This window comes from Glycine max, chromosome 9, assembly GCF_000004515.6.
Source record: "Glycine max cultivar Williams 82 chromosome 9, Glycine_max_v4.0, whole genome shotgun sequence".
Taxonomy (NCBI): Eukaryota; Viridiplantae; Streptophyta; class Magnoliopsida; order Fabales; family Fabaceae; genus Glycine; species Glycine max.
Window position 1 is genome coordinate 15,018,126 of NC_038245.2, and position 19,193 is coordinate 15,037,318.

The 19,193-nt window shown below is 33.6% G+C and overlaps 1 protein-coding gene across 1 annotated transcript; it reads right to left on the reverse strand.

Moving 5' to 3' along the window:
• Positions 1 to 12,439: 12,439 nt before the first annotated feature.
• LOC100801652 (leucine-rich repeat receptor-like protein kinase TDR) lies at positions 12,440 to 16,196 on the reverse strand. The gene is made up of 2 exons (XM_006587083.4): positions 13,439 to 16,196; positions 12,440 to 13,032 (listed from the first exon to the last, which is right to left on the reverse strand). Exons 1-2 carry the CDS (start codon positions 15,993 to 15,995, stop codon positions 12,722 to 12,724), a joined length of 2,868 nt encoding a protein of 955 aa, XP_006587146.1. The 5' UTR covers positions 15,996 to 16,196; the 3' UTR covers positions 12,440 to 12,721.
• Between the last annotated feature and the right edge of the window lie 2,997 nt (positions 16,197 to 19,193).

Here is a 19,193-nt window from a genome sequence, read left to right on the forward strand (position 1 = left end):
AGGGTGAATTCGAAACATATGTGGAGACATGGCAGTCAAAGTTTTAAGCTAACAATCAATGTTCAATTTTTCTTCTAGGGACTCAGATAGTGAATTTGAAAAAATGGGGGGGCTTCGATAGTGAATTAAAAAATAGGGGGACCAATTTAGTGAAATGGGAAAATAGGGGGACTATTTTTGCAATTAAGCTTTATTTATACTTATTAATTTGTTTTATTATATCATGCAATATTTTATTGATCCAAGACCATTGGAACTAGAGAGAATGAAGGAAATTCTCACTTAGTAGGCAAGATATTGTCTAAAAGTTAAAAATGAAACACTAGGTGTTTAAGTAATTTTACAACTGTACAGTTTTGTTAATTTACATTAGGTTACAAATGATTTTATGTATTTACTTTCATTACTTTAAATATTTCTTTTAATTGATTGTAATTATTCAATTATTATGGACAAAATTTGAACTGCTTGATAAAAATTGTTTGGATTGGTTATGTTCTTCAATTTGTAGGTTAATTTGGGGTAATTAAAAAAATAGATACGGTATTAAGAAAAATACTAAAAACAACATCGATTTTTAAAAAAACTAATATTGTTGAGAAAAAACAACATTAGTTTTTAGAAAAACCGATGTTCACCAAAAAACAACATCGATTTTAAGAAAACCCATGTTGTTGAGCAAAAAAAACATCGGTTTTTCTAAAAATTGATGTTGGTGAATAGAAAACAACATTAGTTTTAAGACAAATTGATGTTGTCATGCATTCACAACATCGGTTTTTATAAAAACCGATGTTGGCAGTGAACCACAACATCGGTTTTTCTTAAAATCTATGTTGGTGTATACATATTTTACATTTTTTTTTTGTTATTTCTTATGATACGACATCGATGAACATTCTAATGAAAGAGAATACTCATTGTGGCGAGAAGAGCTAGAAGGCACTTTGTATGGTTAAAAATCAGAGGTTTCAACTTTTGTTGCAGTGTCCATAATGACATATTATAAATCTATTGCATTTATATCAAAGACATATTATAAGAGAGAAGGGAAGGATTAGGGACATGCTTGCGGCATCAGCAACAAGGGAAATACAGAGAGGGCACGCCAAAGAGGACAGTGAAGAGGGAGGCTTAGGAGGTCAACAACAACGGCAATGAGAGGCGGGGACACAAACGATGGCAATGACGATAGGCTAGGACTCTAGAGGTTATCGCGTACATGTGAGAGGTGAAGAACGAGTTTTGAGACGTTTAGGCGCGAGTTTTATATTAGATAAATAGCAATACCAGTTTTATTAAAAACCAATGTAACGGAAAAAATAACAACATTGATTTTATTAAAACCGATGTTAACTTACCACTAACAACATTGGTTTTAATAAAACTGATGTTAAGGCAAACTCACAACATCTGTTTTTAATAAAACCGATGTTAACAAAAGAACTTTATTTACAAAATTCCACCATACTTTTGTTAACATCGGTTTTATTAAAACCAATGTTAACTGCCTAAGCTTAATTCCATCTTTGTAGTAGTGAATAATTCTATTAATGTGTCTAATACTAGCGTCCAATAACTCTATCTCGGTCATAGCGTCTGATACTTGCGTCCAACATTACATGAGTCCAATGGATTTATGTTCAATTTTCAATGGGAGACAAAAGAAACAAAAAACAAGTCCATGCATTTATGGCAAAAATTTTGTCAAAACATATGTGTTAACACTAGTCAATTTTAGTTAGCATCTCAAGCTTTATCAGAATCTTGCAGAGGTTGCCAAATTGAGGATTTTGACAATAATGCATCTTGGAAATCGACAACAAGAATAACTTGAAGAAACTTAAACTGACATAAAAATGCTACTACAAATACTTTTACATGTATTGTTCAACATATTGTTTTCTTTTCTCTTCCTTCTCCATGTATATGATTTATTGGTGGAATGTTGTGTGAAACACAAAAAAATTGTAAAACAAATTCATCAATAAATTAATTAAATACAAGTTCTTTTATGATTAAGTTGTAAGTTATCATGTAACGACAACACGTCATTATAGTTCTCGAATTATAATCAAATTAACTAAATGAGTTGTTTGTAAATTTTTAATGTCAAACTGACTCATTTAAATAGTTGAATTAAGTTTCAAATTCAAATTTATTTATTTAATTCAACAATTGAGTTTAATGGAGCATTTAGAAATTGTGCTCAAATAGATTATGAATAACTCAACTCTTTATACTCTAACTATCTATCCAAATATCCAAACATAGCTAGATGAATATTGAGTAATTTCTTCATTTAATCCCTAAAATTGTATCATGTTGTCATATTAGTCTCTAAAATTAAGAAAACATCAAATTGGTTTCTCAATCTTTTTAAATTTTTATTTAAGTCCAAAAAACTAATCATTTTTTTTCAATTTTTTTCCTTAAACATATGTTATTACTATCACTTAAGTCCATAGACTATAAATCAAAATAAAATAAAAAGTCATTAATTTTAAATACTTAAATAAGAGAGCATATCTTGTGAGAGAGCTCTTTTAATAGGAGAGTGAGAGAATTAAATCTATGTCATTGAATCATAGATAAATGGTAGATATTTAATGTCATGTAACCACTTAAAAAGTCATGTGATATTATAAAAACCTCACACGACTTAGTGTGTTTTTATCTTGATCATTCAAAATATGATCTTATGGTCAATATTTCTTACTCTTACTCTCATATAAAATGAGACCTCTCACTATGTATGTTTCCCTTAAATAAAATCCTAAAAAATTAGGAATTTATTTAAGCTTTTTTATCTTACTTTTAAATACTAATGTGACAAGAAACAGCCTGAATTAACTATGACTACATTTAGTATGTTTAGTTTTCCATTTAGGGTGTTCCAAACTGACTTTAGAGAGTAAACTATTTTTTTGTAATTATTTAGTTACTCTCAACAATATGTTAACACATTAAATTTAATATATTATTCAAGCCAGAAACCTCAATTTTACATAGGAAAGAATTAAATTATTTTATTTATGAAAAAATAATTAAATTATTCGTGTAAATTTAATTTGCAAACTTAAGTTTAACCCAACATTATATTTTAAAAATTAATTGAAAGATGAATTGTGAAGGTCTTGAATATTAGAGTGAATTCATTCTCAAAAATAAAAAGATATAGAGACAAAAATGAAAAAGAAACAAAAGAAACTATGCAAATTAAAAGGATATGGCAGCATAGCAGATGTCATTTGAATATGCAAAATCATCGATATGAACTTCCCTAACCCCATCGTAGCATTAACAATGTCACCGAACTATGCCCCATGACTTTCCCACCTCCTCACCCTTAATTCCTACACCCCTCTCTGGTGCCCCACGCTCTTCATCCAACCCACACCCTTTTCCTTAACCTCATTCCTCTCCTCTCACTTTCTCCATACCTTCTTCGCCATCGCCTTCACCTGACGAACTGCAATCCATTTCTTCCTCCAAGCCTCTCTCCCTTTCTTCGGGCCTCCACTCCCTCCCTCTAGCTGCATCTTCACCCTCACCGCCCTCAAAAAAGATGTTGAACTCATCGATACTAGTTTTTTCCTTAAAATTTGCATCAATTCTAACCATGTTCAAGCCCTTGTGCCAACCACCGCCAAGGCGAGCGCCCTCACAAGAGTGCTCAATAGAGGTGGTGGGCAGCAGGTGTTGTGTCTAGTACTACGGGTGGTCAAAATTGAGGAGCCACTCATGGTGTTGGGTTTTCTTAGGGAGATACAGGACTGTAAGAGGATCTTGGTGAGAGTGAAGGCCTACAAGTTCATGTGGGCTTGGTCGAGCTTTGTGGAGGGGATTATACGGGCATATAAGGAGGAGGGGGACTAGATGTGGTGGTGTTCACAAGTACCACTGAGTTGGAGGGGTTGCTTAAGAGCTTAAGGGAGTTTGGGTTGGGTTTTGGGGACTTTTGTAACACCCTAAAAATTTAAAACTCAAACTATAGTAAATATTGAGTTTGTGTGCTCTCTTAAAACTTAATTGATATTTAAATTAATTGCAATGAAGGTTTAAGTTAAGTGATTTAGAAAAATTTGAATTATATGTATATTATTTCATGTGACAAGTTTTAATGCAATTTGACTTTAATTAAAACCAAATTTTTACATTGTGTGAATTTATCTGTGTAGATAGTTTAATTACAGTTTTTCTTGAGGTAATTACTCTTAAGTGAATCTCATCTAATTATTCATTTGATTGATTTCATGTAACCAACATTTTTTGAAAGTTGAGATTTCATTGAGAAGAATTTGGACTGTGTAGAATTTATACAATGCGAACTTGCACTATGTAAATTTGTGCAGTATAAAGTTACTCTATGTAAGATTAACACCACGGTGAGATTAGATTTAATCATTCTTCCCTAGATAATTAGCACGATGATCAAGAATAATTGACTAGAGATTTACCATTTTTGGTTAAAGCAAAATTTCCATTTTTGGCCTAATTCTACTTTAACCATTTATAGCAAAAAATTTGAAAGCCAAACCCCCTAAAAGAGGCAAAAGCTGCACGTTCAACTCTTTATCCATCTACCCATCCAATTTTTTTGTCTCAATCAAGTCACTTGGTCACATGAGGAAGCTTAGTGACCAATGGGTGCTTGAATCCCTTGAACATTGGCTTGTCCTAGACTTGTTTAATGCTCCAAATTCACCTAAGTTGAAGCTCAAGCTAAGCCATTTTTGTTTTTGAGGTCTACTGAACTTTTAGAGAAGAGAGGAGAAAGAGTTCTTGCTTTGATTGCTTGCTTTCTTGAGTCTTTGATCTCCAAGCCTTCCTTCCACTCTTCACCATTTTTGTGCACCAACTGAGGTATGGAGGAGTTATTCATTCTTATTCTTGCTTGTTTAGAGGAAACAAATCTTTAAAGATAAGATCCCCATCCTAATAAAGGTTCATATTATTGTCTAATGACTAATCAGAGGAGGAAGGACGTGAGCATTGCAGATTCCTCTACTTTTCCTATATGCCATGACCAAAATGAGACAAATGTCTATACCTTGCAGGATTGCTCCATGGCTAATTACATTGGAGCACATTTGTACCATTAACAAATTTAGTTTCCTAATTTGTAAGTGATTTATATGTTTGGCCGATGGAGAACTTGGAACATGGCCATGGGATACATCCTAATTGGTCTCCTACCTGTGGTCTAATTCTAGATCAAATTAGGCAAAGGAGAAATAATTTTGTGTTCCTGGGATCATGGACAATTGATATAACGATCCAAATTCTTGTGCTCCAATCCTTGAGCTACCTTAAGGCATCCTTTGTGCTTGATACAATTTGTTCAATGACTTTTGTCCAAATGGAGGTTGCTAGTGGTTCATCATGGAAATTTCCAAGCTTAGTGTGGTATAATATTAACATTGATGATGTTGTTCATATTTCTGATAATGAAGCCGATTGTGGTGAAGTTATCTGTGACCATGAGGGACAATATGTGTTGGGGTTCAAGGTGGATCGTGGAAAGATTTCAGTGGTTAATGTTGAACTGTGGGGTGTTTTTCATGGCGCCAGGCTCGCTTTAGACAAAGGAATGAACAATACTATTGTCAAAACTGAGTCTTAAGAGGTGGTGCAACTTGTTACTAGTTATTACAATATCAATCATCATCTTCATTTCTTAGTGCATGATATCAGAAACTTTTCTCGGCTCTCGGGAGGATTTATCATCAAGCATATCCTAGGAGAGATAAATGGTGTTGTAGATGTGTCTGCTAAGGATGCCTTTGGTGGTTCTATGTTGATGTTCATCATGGAATAACCCCATACTACTATTCGTCATTTTCTTATTATACATACAATTGTTATGGTGTTTTTTATTTAGTTTGTTTGTTTTCTTGTTTTTCAGGCCTTTGCCCCATCTGTTGCATAAAAAATCATTCAAAAAAATAAAATGATAAACTCTATAATTTCCTGCCAAATAGTCATTCCATCAATTTAATGTTAACATTGTTAACTATTCAGAAATCGATAACTTTTAGCCGCCACAAAATGAACAAACTCAAATTCCCAAATTGAAAATCACAAAACATGTGGATGATGTCGATGGTGGAGGCGTCTTTACAACAGAGGAAGTGGAACTTGGGGAGATGTTACACCCATCACAGAAGCTACGCTACAAAACTGTGATGGGAGAGCATATCCTTTTTCTGAATCACGTTGTCGCCGCATGTTTAAGAGACTCCATAGAAGACATATGGTGTGTCGTACGTGAGCAAGACCTAGCGAAGAGTGAGGAAGTTTCCATGGGGGAGGTGGTCGACGAAGATACACAGCTACATAGGGCAATGTTGCCACTGCACCTTCAACACGACATAGGAGGCAATGTGTGCGTACAACGCAACAATGAGGCGCTAGATCCATGACAACCAGATCTCCTTCATCAATGGTGACACCAAGGTTTCCTTTGTCGAAGCCAGTAACAAGATCCAAAATCAAACCCTAAAAACACAATAGCCAAATCTTCGTAGTGGTTTTGATTTGATTTTTCTATTACATAGATCTCCTTCATCGTGATGTTTGTTTGCTTGTTTGTTAAACAAAAATACTTCATCGTGTTATTGATATGATTTTTCTTTTTAACAGAACTTTGTCGCCGTGAAGTTGGCTTGATCTAAGAAAATTACATTTTGTGCCTGCTAAAAGATGTCAATAATTGAATACTACTTAATGACATTAACTTTAAATTGATGGAAAGAACATTTCAAATCATTTTAAAAAGATAATGAACCAAAATAATATTTTTAAAAGATAAATGATAAAAGTGAACAAATGAAAAATTAAAAATTTTAGGTGACATTTGGTTTGAATGTTTATTTTATGTTTTCATTTTATGAAAATAATTTTTATTTTCAAATTCTTAAGATTTAAAAAACATGTCTATTTTTATTTACAAAGAAAATATTTATCATGTTGCCATTGCATTTTCACTTTTTCAGAAAATGCTTAAAATGTTAGTTGTTGTTTTCAGTTTTAAGCCTGTTTTAAAAATATTTTTAGAGAAAAATGTTTTCTAAATTTTAACTAAACGTATTTTTATTTTATTTTTTTGTTTTCTTTGAAAATGAAAATAAAAAACACTCCAAGCAATCCTCACCTAAGATAAAGGACTAAATAAGTCATTTGTCTTAATTTCTCAATAAAAAGGGGAAAAAATAAGCTGAACCTCGACAGAAGGATATGGTAAGTGGGATTTGATCTAAATATGCAAACGGTATCAAAACCCCACTGTAGCATTCACAACGCGACCCAACTATGCCATGAGACTCTCCCACCTTCTCACCCTTAATTCCTAAACACCTCTCTGGTGCCCCCACGCTCCTCATCCAACTCACACACTCTTTCTTAACCTCATTCCTCTCCTCTCACTCTCTTCACACCTTCTCCGTGTCATAACCTACCCTTCGACGGGAGGACGAGGCGAAAAGAAAAAGGTGTCTTCTCATGAAGAAAATGCATGGATTTGCCACCAACGTTTATTTAAGGGAAAACATTAGAAGAACCAAAAAGAGGTCTTCTAATTTTGAAAATAAGGGTTCGGGAGTTGTTTACGCATAGGGAAGGTATTAGCACCCTACGCGCCCGTCATGAAGGATGGCAGCCTTTAATCAAGTGTGCAATGTGACTTCAAAATTATTTACTTTTCCCTTTTATATTTTTTTATTTTTTTGGGGTCGACAAGGGTGTTGCCCTTGCTCCTACGTATCCTCAGGTGCGATGAGGAATTCAGACCTACATAGTTCTATAAGTCTGAACGTTTGTGTGTTAAGTTGATTTTTATGTTTTTGAAAGATTCATTTTAATTGCAAATAAAAAATTCATTTAAGGCGTTGGACCTTGAAACGATGTTTCAAATTTTGAAAAGTGGAGAGAATCATTAAGGCATTGGACCTTCAAACGATCTTTCAAATTTGAAAAGTGGAGAAAATCGTTAAGGCGTTGGACCTTGAAACGACCTCAAGTGATATTTGATAAAAAGAAGTTAGTTATGAGTTGGTTTTATCTTGGTTTTGTTTATTAACTTTCAATCTCTTTAAAGACAACTTTACAACATTAGTGATCGGTTAAGATTGAACTTTACAAAGAAAAAAGAGATCGTCGATGATAGATGGAGAAGATGGAGGTGCACATAATAATAGGGGAACCCCCTAAGGGTACATAGATCTCATTCAAATCTTAAAAATGAAACTAACCGATGGTCGCACGAAGATCACCGAACAAGGAACGATGTAGAGATTGATCACAGTCGCGATTCAGCAGCACCTCAACTTCGTTTCCTCTTCTTTCTTCTTCTTCTTTCTTAGTTCTCTCAATTCCCTCCACTTCTGAACCTTGGAACCCTTCCTCAGCCTCCCTAGCACGTCTATTTAATGGAAAATGGGCACTTGGGGCAAAGGCAGCTCGCCCAGGCGAGTTGAAACTTAGTGCTGAAGCAATGAGCTTACCCGAGTGAGTTGGTTTCTTCACCATGAAGTTATTTGGTGGCCCAAGCGAGCCAGAGGCTAGCCTGGGCGAACTAAGGTCTAGGAAAACCAAGGAAAAGACCCTTTTGCCCCCCCTTTTTTTGGTATTTTTTGCATTTTTGATCAAAATACTAAATGATCATCTATTTCGCACTATAACTGGTGTTCAACACCATAAGTCGACTAGCAAGAATAAAAAAATCAACGAACGATAGTCCCCGGAAAAGATTAGGATATGACACTCCGCCATTGCCTTTACCTCCCGAACCACAATCCAATCTTTCCTCCAAGCCTTCCTTCCTCTCTCTATTTTTTGTAAAATAAATACAAATAGTTTTATTTAAAAATTAATAGTTTTTAGAAAATAAATAAATGAGAAGAAAAGGTTTTGTTAATTAAAATAAGGGTTTCATAATATTAGAAAATAAATAGAGTAAAACAACGTTTTAGAAAATAAATGGATGTTTTAATTGGTTATTTATTTAATGAGAGTAAAATAGAGTTCTTTTTCATAAAATAATGAAATAAAGAAAAATAAAGTAAATAATAGACTCAAAGTACCCTAACTATAAATAGAGACATATTAGGTCAATTTTTACATTTTCGGTACATTCCTACACTCTCTCTTCGTCCCAAATTCATTCTTCCTTCTTTCTCTCTCAAAACCCTCTCTTTTTCTCGCATACACCCAAACATGTCCCAATAAAACTATAATCTTAAACTCGTTAACTGTTGGATTGTCCTAAAATTTGGACACCACCTCCAAAACTCCTTTTCACACATTTTACACCGTCGGGATTTACAAAATAATGTATTTAGAGGCTTAAATCCCTTACCCTAGCAGAGCAACCAGACGAAAAGGATGAGTTTATCGCAATTGGGGTTGGAATGAACTTGTATAGGGATCCTTAGAGGATCAAATTGGGGTTTATTTTTGGATGTTTACTATATTGTAATTCTGTCTTTATGATTATAATCATAAGATTGTTATGTTTGACAGGCCAATTGATTCCCTAATGCGAATTGGTTGATAAAATTGAGTGCTCTTGGTGTTTTTGTACTTTTTGAACCTATGATTTTGATTCCTTTGATTTTGATATGATTATGTAAAATTTTTTGAGGGGTTTTACTCCACATGTTGTGAGAAACATTTATGTATAATTCATCTGTGTTTTGGAAAAGATTTACTCAATTAGCATGATAATTAGATTATTGGAAATGTTCTTTTTCATGTTTCGCTCTCATAAGCTTATTATGTGTTGATGATTATAACACATATATATGTATATGAATTATTAAAATTGTCACAATGTGGGTCACAACGGGACGACAATTGAAAAAGATAGAGAGAGTTTTCCAAAAAAGAAAACTAGGGAGTCCCCACCAACGTTTATTTAAGGAAAACGTTGGGAAAATAAAAAAGATAAGGAAGGGTTTATGATTTGGGAGAAATCAGGATTCATTTATGCACAGGGAAGGTTTTAGCACCACACACGCCCATCATGAAGATGACAACCTTTAATCGAGTGTGGTAAAAATAAGGTGACTTTTTAATTATTTATCTTCCCTTGAGAACATGAATTATGTTTGTTATATTTTTTGTTTATCTAGAAAAAGTAAGCAAAATTTTATTTTTAGAGAAAAAAAAAGATTTTATTTTATTTTAGTTTTTTAGGTCAACAAGGGGTTTGCCCTCGCTCCTACGTATCCTCAGGTGCAATGAAAAAATCAAACTTATGTAATTCTTTGGGTAGAAAACAAATTGTGTGTTGGGCTGATTTTATTTTCTTGAAACGACTCTGAATTTTAAGAAAATAGCAGAGAGAATCGCTTAAGGAATTGGACCTTGAAGCGATCTCGAGTAATCTGCAATTTTTGTGGAGAAAAAGGGGAATTAAGTGATTATTTGTTTGTGGAGGAAAAAGAGAATTTCAAGTATACTTTGTGAAGTCAAGTAAGTCGGAGACTCAGCATCACATTCACCAAATTTTACTCACATGTTATTGAAACACCACCAAGGAGATCGGAGTCCCAGCATGGAGTGCATGGAATGTGAAAAAATATTTCAAGTTTGCGGTAAAATTTGTGAAGTCAAGCAAGTCGAAGACCCAACATGGCATTCACAAAATTTACTCACACGTTATTGAAACACCACCAAGCAAGTCAAAGACCCAGCATGAAGTACACGAAATGTGAAAAGGATTTCGGGTTTGCTGTAAGCTTTTGTGAAGTCAAGCAAGTCGAGGACCAAACATGGTATTCACAAAATTTACCCACACATTATTAAAACACCACCTAGCAAGTCAGGGACCCAACATAGAGTGCATGAAACATAAGCGCATACTAAAGAATATTAATACAAAATTGCAAAATAAATGAATACTTAAGATAGAGTCACATAATTAATTAAATGGACGAGATGTGCACAAATAAATCGAATCGAAATAGAAAGGGATAAAATAATAGTAGGGAATACACTTAGTAATTAAGGGTGTGGAGTTAAAACATGAGAGAAAATAAAATAAATAGGTAATAGAATATTTATAATACACGATCAATTAAACTAACCAATTATGAAATATAATGACAATCAAATTGAAGAACAAGATAATTAATAGAGAAAAATAAAAATAAAAAAATAAATAACTGCCTACTAATTTACCTATTTATTATTATTATTATTATTATTTATTTTCTCTTTTTTGGGATTAAAGTCAAAGGGTTGACTTTGAGTCTAAGTCAACGCTGACAACATACTAGCATGGTGGGCTTGGTCATCAGCCTAGGTGGCAGGGGTGCATACATAGAAAAACATGGTGTACTAGTAATATATATTTTATTTAAGATTTTTTAAAAATGAGAAAGGCCCAAAATGAAAGAAAGTATATATGTAAAATGTTTGGTGTAAATAACAATTTATTTTGTTTCAGGCTTTAACAAAGCAAACCTTTTTAAACACGTTTTTTTTTCTTTCTTTGTTTTGGTTTTTTTTTTTTTCATTTAAATGATAGGCAACAAGCAGGAAAATTTTAAGGATCTCGCGGGCGGTTAACGGACTCACAAATGGGTGGTGTAGTCTTTTAGAGTGCGTTTGGATAGAAAATTTCAACTAAAGAAAGTAATTTATCAGAGAATTTAAATTTCTTTAATCTAAAATTCATTGTTTGGATGTTTTTTATGAAGAATTTAAATTTTTGGAATTTTAAAACAGAATTTTAAACAACTAAAAATATGAAATTTCAATTTCCTTCTAAAAGGTGAAAAATTGAAATTCTCTTCTTGATAGAAGAACCTTCCTTTCTTCATCCTTTATAACCTTCATCCTCTTTTCCACCTGAAAGTTCCCGAAATCCCATTTTTGAACTCGCGACTCTTCCCTCACGCTGATGATCTTCTTCTTCAACAAATACCGTTTGAGCTCGCTGAGGTGTGGACATAGGGGGACACATAAAACTACATCCGCCATCAAGGGAGCAGTCGTCGTTACCCATTACGCGACGGAGGTGCTCGCCGACGCGGAGAGCCTAGGTCATGCCTTTGTGCCGTTGGCGGAATGTTGTGGTCGGGTGTGATGGTGTACGCCGCCGTATCTTGGTTCTCCTGTTACTCCTCATGTCGCATCAATATTCTTCTCTTTGAAAGCACATCAATCATATCTTTTCTTTCTTTGCATTCATTTTCTTTCATCCTCACAATTTTAATTTTTTTATCCAAACACACTCTTAATGATTTGTAAGAGATTTTATGGTTAATTGAACTTCTGAATTATTAGAATTTAATTAGAATCAGTGTAAACTTCAACACAATTGTCGTAAGTTTGTTAATTTTTTTTTATTAGCTGTCTAAATGAATACCAGTTCATGACAATTAAACTCAAATGATTATAAATTGATGCTCAACTATGTAATAGTAAGAAGTAAAAAGTAAAGGCATATGAATTCCATTGTAGATAGAAGAAACGTTTAAGACGACACTCAATCATAAATATTATGAAAATCATGAATTCCATTTCAAATAAAAAATATTTTATGAAGTGGCTTGGGAGAATCTGCGACAGAATTGTTTGGCACACTGAAACAATGGAAATATCTATTATACAAGCTGCAAACTCCTTTAATTACACGTGCAAACTTGTTGTCTAAGCATTTACTATATATGTTTTAACGGTTTTCAATCTGGTGATGCAAATGAAAATTTTATTATCCTTCTTTTGAAGTTCTGCCATCTTCTAGATGCTTTAGCCCTGACAGAAGCTTAAGAACATCCTCCATTGATGGCCGATCGGATGACCTGCTTTGGGTGCAAAGCATCGCAACCTCAAGAACCAGTTTAATCTCATGCAATGAACTTGCAGAAGTCCCTTCATTCTCATTATAAATTTCTCTCAAAAGAACCTCCCATGGTTTGCTGTGTATGCTGGCTCCTGCATTTGTCAACCTTCCGCCAGTCACAATTTCCAGAATCATCTCCCCAAACTTGTAGATATCCATACACAGTTCCTCTTTTGTGACTTCATCGTATTCAGTCATCCAAAAATAAACATGAATCAGTGCGCGAAATATATAAAGTTCTCTAAGAGTAACAAAAGGTATGTGCTCTGGCTACTATAGAGGACTTGGATATAATGTAACCAAATATATTCCAAAAGATTAAAGTGTTAAATGAAGACAAATGAATCACTTTGTATATTATGTGTGATGTGTGATACAGATTCGTTCTGTTTATATTACAAGGAAGGAAACCTGATTTATAGCTTAAAGTTGTAAACTGTCAACATAATTAGAAATTATTCTAACTTTTTAAAATGCAATAGTCTTACCAAATATACTAATACATAGTACATTCTAATTAAATTCAATAATTGAATGATGTATCAATTGATGCATATGTATATTGCACACACTTGTTTGTCATACCTGTTTCCCACTTATTTCTGGTTGGTGATGAGCCTTTGCTCCACCTCAATACTTGCTTGAACCCAAATTCTGCCAAATGGGGTTCCATATTTTCATCAAATACAATGTTGCTGGGTTTCAAGTCACCATGAGGTATAGCTGGGTAACATTCATGGTGAAGGAAGCAAAGTCCTCTGGCAATTCCAACTACTGTTCTGAATTTTGCAGCCCAATCCCATTTCATTTCCATTTTCTCAGCCAAGTTCCCATTAGGCAAGTAATCATACAAAAGATAGACTAGATGCGGGTTGTGGCAAAACCCCAACAATCTGACTAAATTCTTGTGCCTTGCATTTCCCAGTCTTACTATAAATTCCGACGCAACCTTGCTGCTCCTCTCTTCCCACTCAATCTTCTTGACCAAAACTGTTATTCCTGTAGGCAGAACAGCCTTTGTAACTGATGGTGATTGAACTTCTGTAGGTTTTGTTGTGGCACTGAGGCTTGTCAAAACATCATTTGCCGTGAATTGAGGGAGACCGGCGAATGAGACCATCTTCCATTGACTTTTGATTCCTCTTCTCAAGTAAGACATTCCAAAAGCAAGTCCCAGAAGGACTATTAGCAACCCTACAGAGAGTAGCACGATACGTGTAACCTTCCACGAGCATTTGCTTCCCAATATTCCAACTGAATCAGGACATGGTTGCAATGGTGCTCCACATAGCTCTGAATTTCCAACAAATGCACTTCTTCCCATCAATTTGAATGATTTTCCTGCTGGTATTGAACCAGAGATATTGTTGAAAGACACATTGAGAAGTTGTAAATTAGAACAACTACCAAACTTAGCAGGTATGGTGCCATTGAAGTTATTGTTTGATAGGTCCACTACACCAAGAACAGGAATAGTGGCAAGCTCATCAGGTATATGACCTGTCAAATTGTTGTTGGATAGGTTGATTTTCTCAAGAGTTTGACATTTGGAAACACTGTTTGGGATTGTTCCAGATAAGTTATTGCTATCTAGATCAACAACTGAAATTGATTTGCAGGATTCAAATGGGGGAAGATCACTAGAAATACCACAAGAAGATGCTGAAAAATTCTGAAGTTGGGGCAATGACCATGTTTGTGAAGGGATGATCCCCCCTAATTGCTGATTATAAGAGACATTGAAATACTCCAATTGAGTGGCTTGAGAAATATCTGAGGGAATCCCACCAACAAAGTTGTTCCTGGACAGATCAACATATAAGATATCAGGAAGAAGGCTGAATTTCAAAGTGATTTCTCCTGAGAACAAGTTATCTTCGAGGCGAAGGCGAACGAGGGACGAACAATTGGAGATTGATGAAAGGCCACCAGTGAACTTGTTTGAAAACAGGATCAGCTTAAACAATTCTCCACTCACACAAATGTCTGGTGGTATGTTTCCAACTAAATCATTTGTGGAAGCATCCACCCACTTGAGTTTGGAGTTCCTCCCTAAGCTCCTAGGAAGCGAGCCGGAGAATTTGTTGTTCCAAATGAGAAGGGTTTCCAAGGATGGAAGTTGTGCAATGCCTTCGGGAACAGTGCCACTCATGTCATTGTACATGACACTTAGGAGTCTCAGGTTCTCGAGGTCTGAGAAGCTTTCAGGAATGGACCCTGTGAAGAAGTTATCAGAGAGGTCTAAATCTGTGAGAGGTTCAATGTTGCTGAGCTCACTTGGTATTGATCCTGTGAGCTGGTTGCTGAAGAGGAAAAGTGATTGCAAATTGCTGAGGTTGGAGAGTTGCTTTGGTATAAGGCCAGAAAGATTTGCTCCTGCTATGTCAAGATACTGAAGCTGGCTCATGTTACCTATTTCAGGTGGAATAAAACCCTGGTATAGGTTGTAGCCAATTTCCATGTGGGTCACTGTGTTGAGATGACCAAGTTCTGGAGGTATGCTTCCTGAAAGAGAATTTCCTGCAAGATGAAGAAACTCAAGGCTCTTGAAAGAACCATATTCAGATGGAATTGAACCTCTGAAGTAGCTCCCAGCTAGATTGAGAACCTTAAGGGATGCTAGCTGAGAGAATTCAGCAGGCAATGACCCAGAAAAACTGTTGCTGAAGGCATCAAGCACAATCAAGTTTTGGAGTCTAGGAATTCCACCTGGGAAGGGACCAGAAAAGTTGTTTCTGCTTATGTCCAAGCTTGTTAGGCTTGTAAGGTTGAAAATCTTGGCTGGAAGATTCCCAGAGAAGAAATTGTGGCTCAGGTTGAGACTAGTGAGGTTTGTGAAGATGCTGAATTGCTTCCCTGAAACCACACCTCCCAGTTTCTTCATGGAAAGGTCTATGGAAGTTACAATTGTTGAGCCATTGTTACACTTGATGCCTGACCAAGAACATGCATAGGATTTCCCAGTTAATTTTCCTCCAGAGGGCACCACCCAATTCTGCAAGCTGTTATCATCATCTACAAGCTCAGCTTTTAGGCTTAGGAGTGCCTCTGAGTAAGGGTCATCAATTGCTAGAACTGCTGATGATACCATGAAGGTAGCAAGAAGTAGATTTTTGATGTGGGAGTATTTGAAAACCTCCATTGGAACTTGGAGAGCTTCACAAGGGAGAGAGGGACAACTGTAAATACCCTAAACAAAGGCAAATGGTGTCAGAATAATAAAATAAAGAGTGTGTGCTGCTGTGTGTGCATATCTTTTGTTTTGTTGCATCAGGAAATGCATGGGGAATAGAGAAAGGAAATGATACTGTACATGTGAAAGAGGAGAATGATTAGTATTTTTTTTTATATAACCAAAAAATTTAGGTGAATTTGATAGTGAGATATGGACAAATCAATGAAACACTCATAAATATACTCATAAATTATTTACTAATAAGATTTTTATATTAATAGCAAAAATTGAACACATTGTTATGAGATATGAATCAATTCTTATCAATTGGATTAATCTTTCTTGATGAATTACTATTATACTGATATTGGTTGGTTTATGAATATTAGTATTATTGGGTTGCTTTGGGAAGCAAGAGGGGAACCCTGCCGTGTTTATTTATGTGGATGGTGTTTGCCATTAGGGAATAAAGCTTTCAAAGATGAAATTATCCTTTTCTAACTTCTTTTTTTTTTTCATTTTGGGGGAATCCCATATAGGTAATAGACGACGTCATTGCTAATTCAAATATACTTTTATCTTTAGTCTGGTGCACTGTGGGACATGGATCAAGTTCGTCCATATCTCTGTCCTTGTATATATTGAGATCATAAAGGTCCTATGCATGGTCTTTTTCAGAAAGCCAAAATTCTTAATTGAGTAACATGTCTTTATCTTGTGTTAGTAACATATGTATGTAGAATTGTGGATAGAAAATTGCGATTTACTATATAGTACATGCTTACAATTACTGCTGCCTCGAGTACTATAACCAATGGTTCTATTTTTTTTTTTAGCTAGCTAAATAATTACGAGGTATGATGCATATGGGTGTAAAAGGTTGATATATGATTATGGTATTCGTCATTAACTTGGATAAAAGTGCCTTGTAAACTCATTATAATCGCCCTTTCTCTTTTTACAATCTACACTCAACAGGATAAAGATTAATTATTCCAGCATATTCAACAGGATCTTATTGTCATAACTATCGTTTTTCTTGTGGGTTAATAATATAAAATTGTAGTTGAAAATTTTGTAATTGTATTTAATGATTTAAAGATAATTTTTTTAAACTATAATTCTATTAAAAAGAGCACTAATGAAATTATTGTTGTTTGTCACAATTTAAACACACGCATATGTATTCACGTCTCTAAACTGAGTTGTACATTTGTCAAATTACTAGGGAAAATGCTTTATGAACAAAAAAATCAACAATAAATTTTATTTATTTATTTGTGTTAGGATATATAATAACTGGACCGTTGTTATTATATCCTAAGAGCATCATCTTTCATCGAAATATTTATATGAATTGTTTAACTATAAATAATATTGTTATCATATCATAAATAGAATATCTTTTAAATATTATAAAACTTGTAAAATTAAATTAATCATTCATTTTAGTAACTTTAATATTAAAATAAATTTCATGTAAGATGTTTAAATTTATATAAAATTATAAGATTCTATTAATTTATGATAAATAATTTATTTGAATAATTATGTACTGTAAATGTAATAACAATTTGAGATACGTATATATAAAATAGATAACAAACAAACAATAAAAAAATTATACCTAATATATCAGGTATGAGATTAACTTTTTTATGTTTGAATAATGAAGCCAACGTGAATATGATTTACTGTGCAAAATTTGTAACTTTAAGCCGAAAGTAACACGATACACCCTTCCTGATAGATTAAACCAAAAATTAAAAGTCTTTTTTAAGAGATATAACTACTCGTGTTGAAGTGGGGAAATAAATATGAGTACCAATAACGCATCTCAACAAGTACATACGTTACGTAGTGAAGAGCTTTCTCAATGACATGACAGTAGCAGGTGCATAGAAGGAATAGAGAAAGACAAGGCTTGTGATATAAGGAGTCTCCTTTATCCCTTAAATCAATTATAATACCATGGACAATTGGGAATGTGTTTTTTTTCATGATTCCGATATATCACGAGATTCTCCATTTCATTGTATCAGACTAATTTCACTTACAATATTATATTAATTCAAATTTTTTATATAATAAAAATTAAATATAAATTTTTTTATTAAATAAATCATTTTCATAAACTTAACGGCATCTTATACCTATATGCCAATCATTTATACAAATATCATTGCAAATGTATGAACAATAGTTAGAATGCTTTGGTGAAGCATGCCACCGGATTCGTATCTTAATTCTCCTATTACATTACATAAAATTGATATTTCCTATTGCGTAAAAACTGAATGGCACTTTAATGTTGCAGTGAGTGATATTCTTTATTTGAATATTTTTATTTTATCAAGGACTGATTCTTGTTTTTAATAAGTTAATTTGATGATCCTTACCTAATATGTATTACAATTTGTTTTTAAAAACTTTTAAAGCATAAGTTATTTTCTATCTAAAAATAACATTATTTATAAGTGGTTTTCTATCATTATAGGATTTGACAGAGCAGGGGACAGAGAATGAAATTGGAGGAAGACGCAGATGATAAGATTGACATATAGTTGAGTACTTCCAAAATTAAGCATATAAACTTTAAAAAAATTATAATTTATCATTCAATCATAATTTATTATATATAAATAATTATAATTTTTATAATAATTATTTTAAAATTATATTAATAATAATTTGTTTGAATAATGATTTAAAATTATTTACACGATTAATAAATAATTATTAAACTCTAAATTTTATTATGTTAATGAAATTCTGACAAACTCTTGTACAAATCAATTAATAGTCAATAGATAATGCATTTGTTTAATTAATTATACCTTTTTTAAAGTTATCTAAACGAGTGAACTTCAAAATTTGTGAGAGAATTTTTAGAATAAAATTGATTAAAGTACTATTACTTTTTAAGTATAAATGGACACCAATACCTTGTCTTTTCTTTCAATGGTTTTTTTTTTTTTTAATATCTCTGTCCTTTACGATTACGAAAATCACCAAAGACAAGTCGCAGAATGCATATAAAATTATTGAACTCTGCATGAGAATTTCTGAAAAACGACAATGCAAACGGATGAAATACTAATTAATCGGTGCCTTTCCACGAGATCAGGGCCCTGCAGCAGCTACTCTGACAGAGTCCCGTGACTT